Source organism: Buceros rhinoceros, unplaced genomic scaffold, assembly GCF_000710305.1.
Source record: "Buceros rhinoceros silvestris isolate BGI_N320 unplaced genomic scaffold, ASM71030v1 scaffold18356, whole genome shotgun sequence".
Taxonomy (NCBI): Eukaryota; Metazoa; Chordata; class Aves; order Bucerotiformes; family Bucerotidae; genus Buceros; species Buceros rhinoceros.
Window position 1 is genome coordinate 20,778 of NW_010417135.1, and position 1,683 is coordinate 22,460.

The 1,683-nt window shown below is 63.6% G+C and overlaps 1 protein-coding gene across 1 annotated transcript in view; it reads left to right on the forward strand.

The window, feature by feature from the left end:
- PHLDA3 (pleckstrin homology-like domain, family A, member 3) overlaps positions 1-767 on the forward strand; it is a gene marked incomplete at its 3' end in the record, with an annotated part of 985 nt that extends 218 nt beyond the window's left edge. Inside the window, exons 2-3 of the mRNA XM_010138097.1 lie at positions 1-240; positions 654-767. The exon at positions 1-240 is cut by the window's left edge and continues 16 nt beyond it. Of these exons, the coding sequence (XP_010136399.1) occupies positions 1-240; positions 654-767 (354 nt within the window). The remainder of the gene's footprint in view (positions 241-653) is intronic.
- Between the last annotated feature and the right edge of the window lie 916 nt (positions 768-1,683).

The following is a 1,683-nucleotide window of genomic DNA, read 5'->3' on the forward strand; positions in this document are numbered from 1 at the left end:
TCGAGCCCAAGGGCTCGCGGCGCAAGGAGCTGAGCTTTGCCCGCATGAAGGCGGTGGAGTGCGTGGAGTGGAAGGAGCGGCACATCTACTTCACGGTGGTGATGGACAACAGCCACGAGATTGACTTCCGCTGTGCCCAGGAGGACCCGGGCTGGAACGCTGAGATCACCATGGGCCTCGTCCGCTTCAAGAACCAGCAGGCGATCCAGGTCGTCCGCGCCCGGCACAGCTGCCGAGCAGGTACCAGCCCCGCTGCTGCGCCGTGGGGAGGGGTGCAGGACCCACTGGAGGATGAGGTCTCTGGCTATGGGTTCTGTCTCTGAGAGGTTCAGCTTCCCCGTGGGGATCACAGCGTGGGTCCCATGGATGGGGATGGGTGTGCAGGGCGGTGGTCCTGGGTTCCCCCGTGCTGGCTGGGCTCTGCCCTGTGCATTCCTTGCTGGGCATCCCCTCCTCACATCCCTGGAAAGGGACTTTCTAACAGCCTCCCTCTGCCCAGACTGGCCCCAAGGCGTTCAGGGCTCTTCGCCATCTCACACAGGGGATGGGGGCGAGGACTGTGGCTGGCTCCGTTCCCCAGCTCCCCTCAGGGCTGGATCCTGCCCCATGTCCCAGCACTGGCCGAGTGGGTAACAAGCACCTTCTCTCCGCAGTGGTGCAGTTCGACGCAGCCACAGTGGGACAGCCGGCCAACGCGCAGCATCCGAAGAGCAGGATGGAGATGGCCCTCAACTCAGCCAGCGGTGGGGAGAATGGGATCCCGGCAGGCAAGTGAGGCCACTGCTGTCTGTGGCACAGGAACAGGGACAGTGGCTCAAGGGAGGCCAGTGCAGGCGCTGGCTCACCTGTCCTGGGGCAGGACAGAGGCACTGCACGAGCCAGGCTGGCACAGCTGCAGGGGACAAGCCACAATCCCTTGGCACGACGAGGCAAAGGACACAATCAGGGCCACCAGCTGGGGCTCCGGGCATGTCAGGAGGTGACATCCCTGCCTGCAGGCCCACCATCCTTCAGCTGACATGGCCTTGGAGGACTGACCTGTGGGGACCCTGGGCCTCTCCTGCGGGACAGGGGATGGAATGTATGAGGTTGAGCCCAAAGGAAGCAGCACGATGGTGAGCTCTCCTGAGTGCCAGTGACACTGGGACAGACGGATATAGCGGGGGACATGCCTCCCCCTGAGCCCTCATGTTGAGAAGGGGCTGGAGAGCTGCTGCTGCAGCAGGGACCCCTCTGGGACCGTACCTGGACGGCGTGGTGATGCTGCTGGACACTGTCCTGCCCTGGGCTGTCCTTGGGCTAATGGGGGATGCTGGGGAAGGCAATGGGGACCCAGGCCCACTGTACCAAAAATGTCCCCGAACAGGACCTCCTGCTGCTTACCCTAGTGTTGCTTTGATTTGTGGGACCCCGCAGGGTACAGGAGAGCACTAAGCCTGCACAGAGCTTTGCCGGTTGTTGGCATCCCCCTAAATCCGCCAGCATCCCACGGTTAGGTTCCAAAGCCCCCTGATGACACCCCGAGCCTCTCCCGTCACCATCTTGCTGCACCTGTGTCCCCGGGGATTCCCATGGTGGTTTGTGGGCAGGCGACCCGGGAGCAGCACTAGCTGCCTTTGCAGGCAGGGATGCCGGGAAGGGGAAGGGATGGCTCTGCCTCGACAGGCAGCACAGACGCCAGCG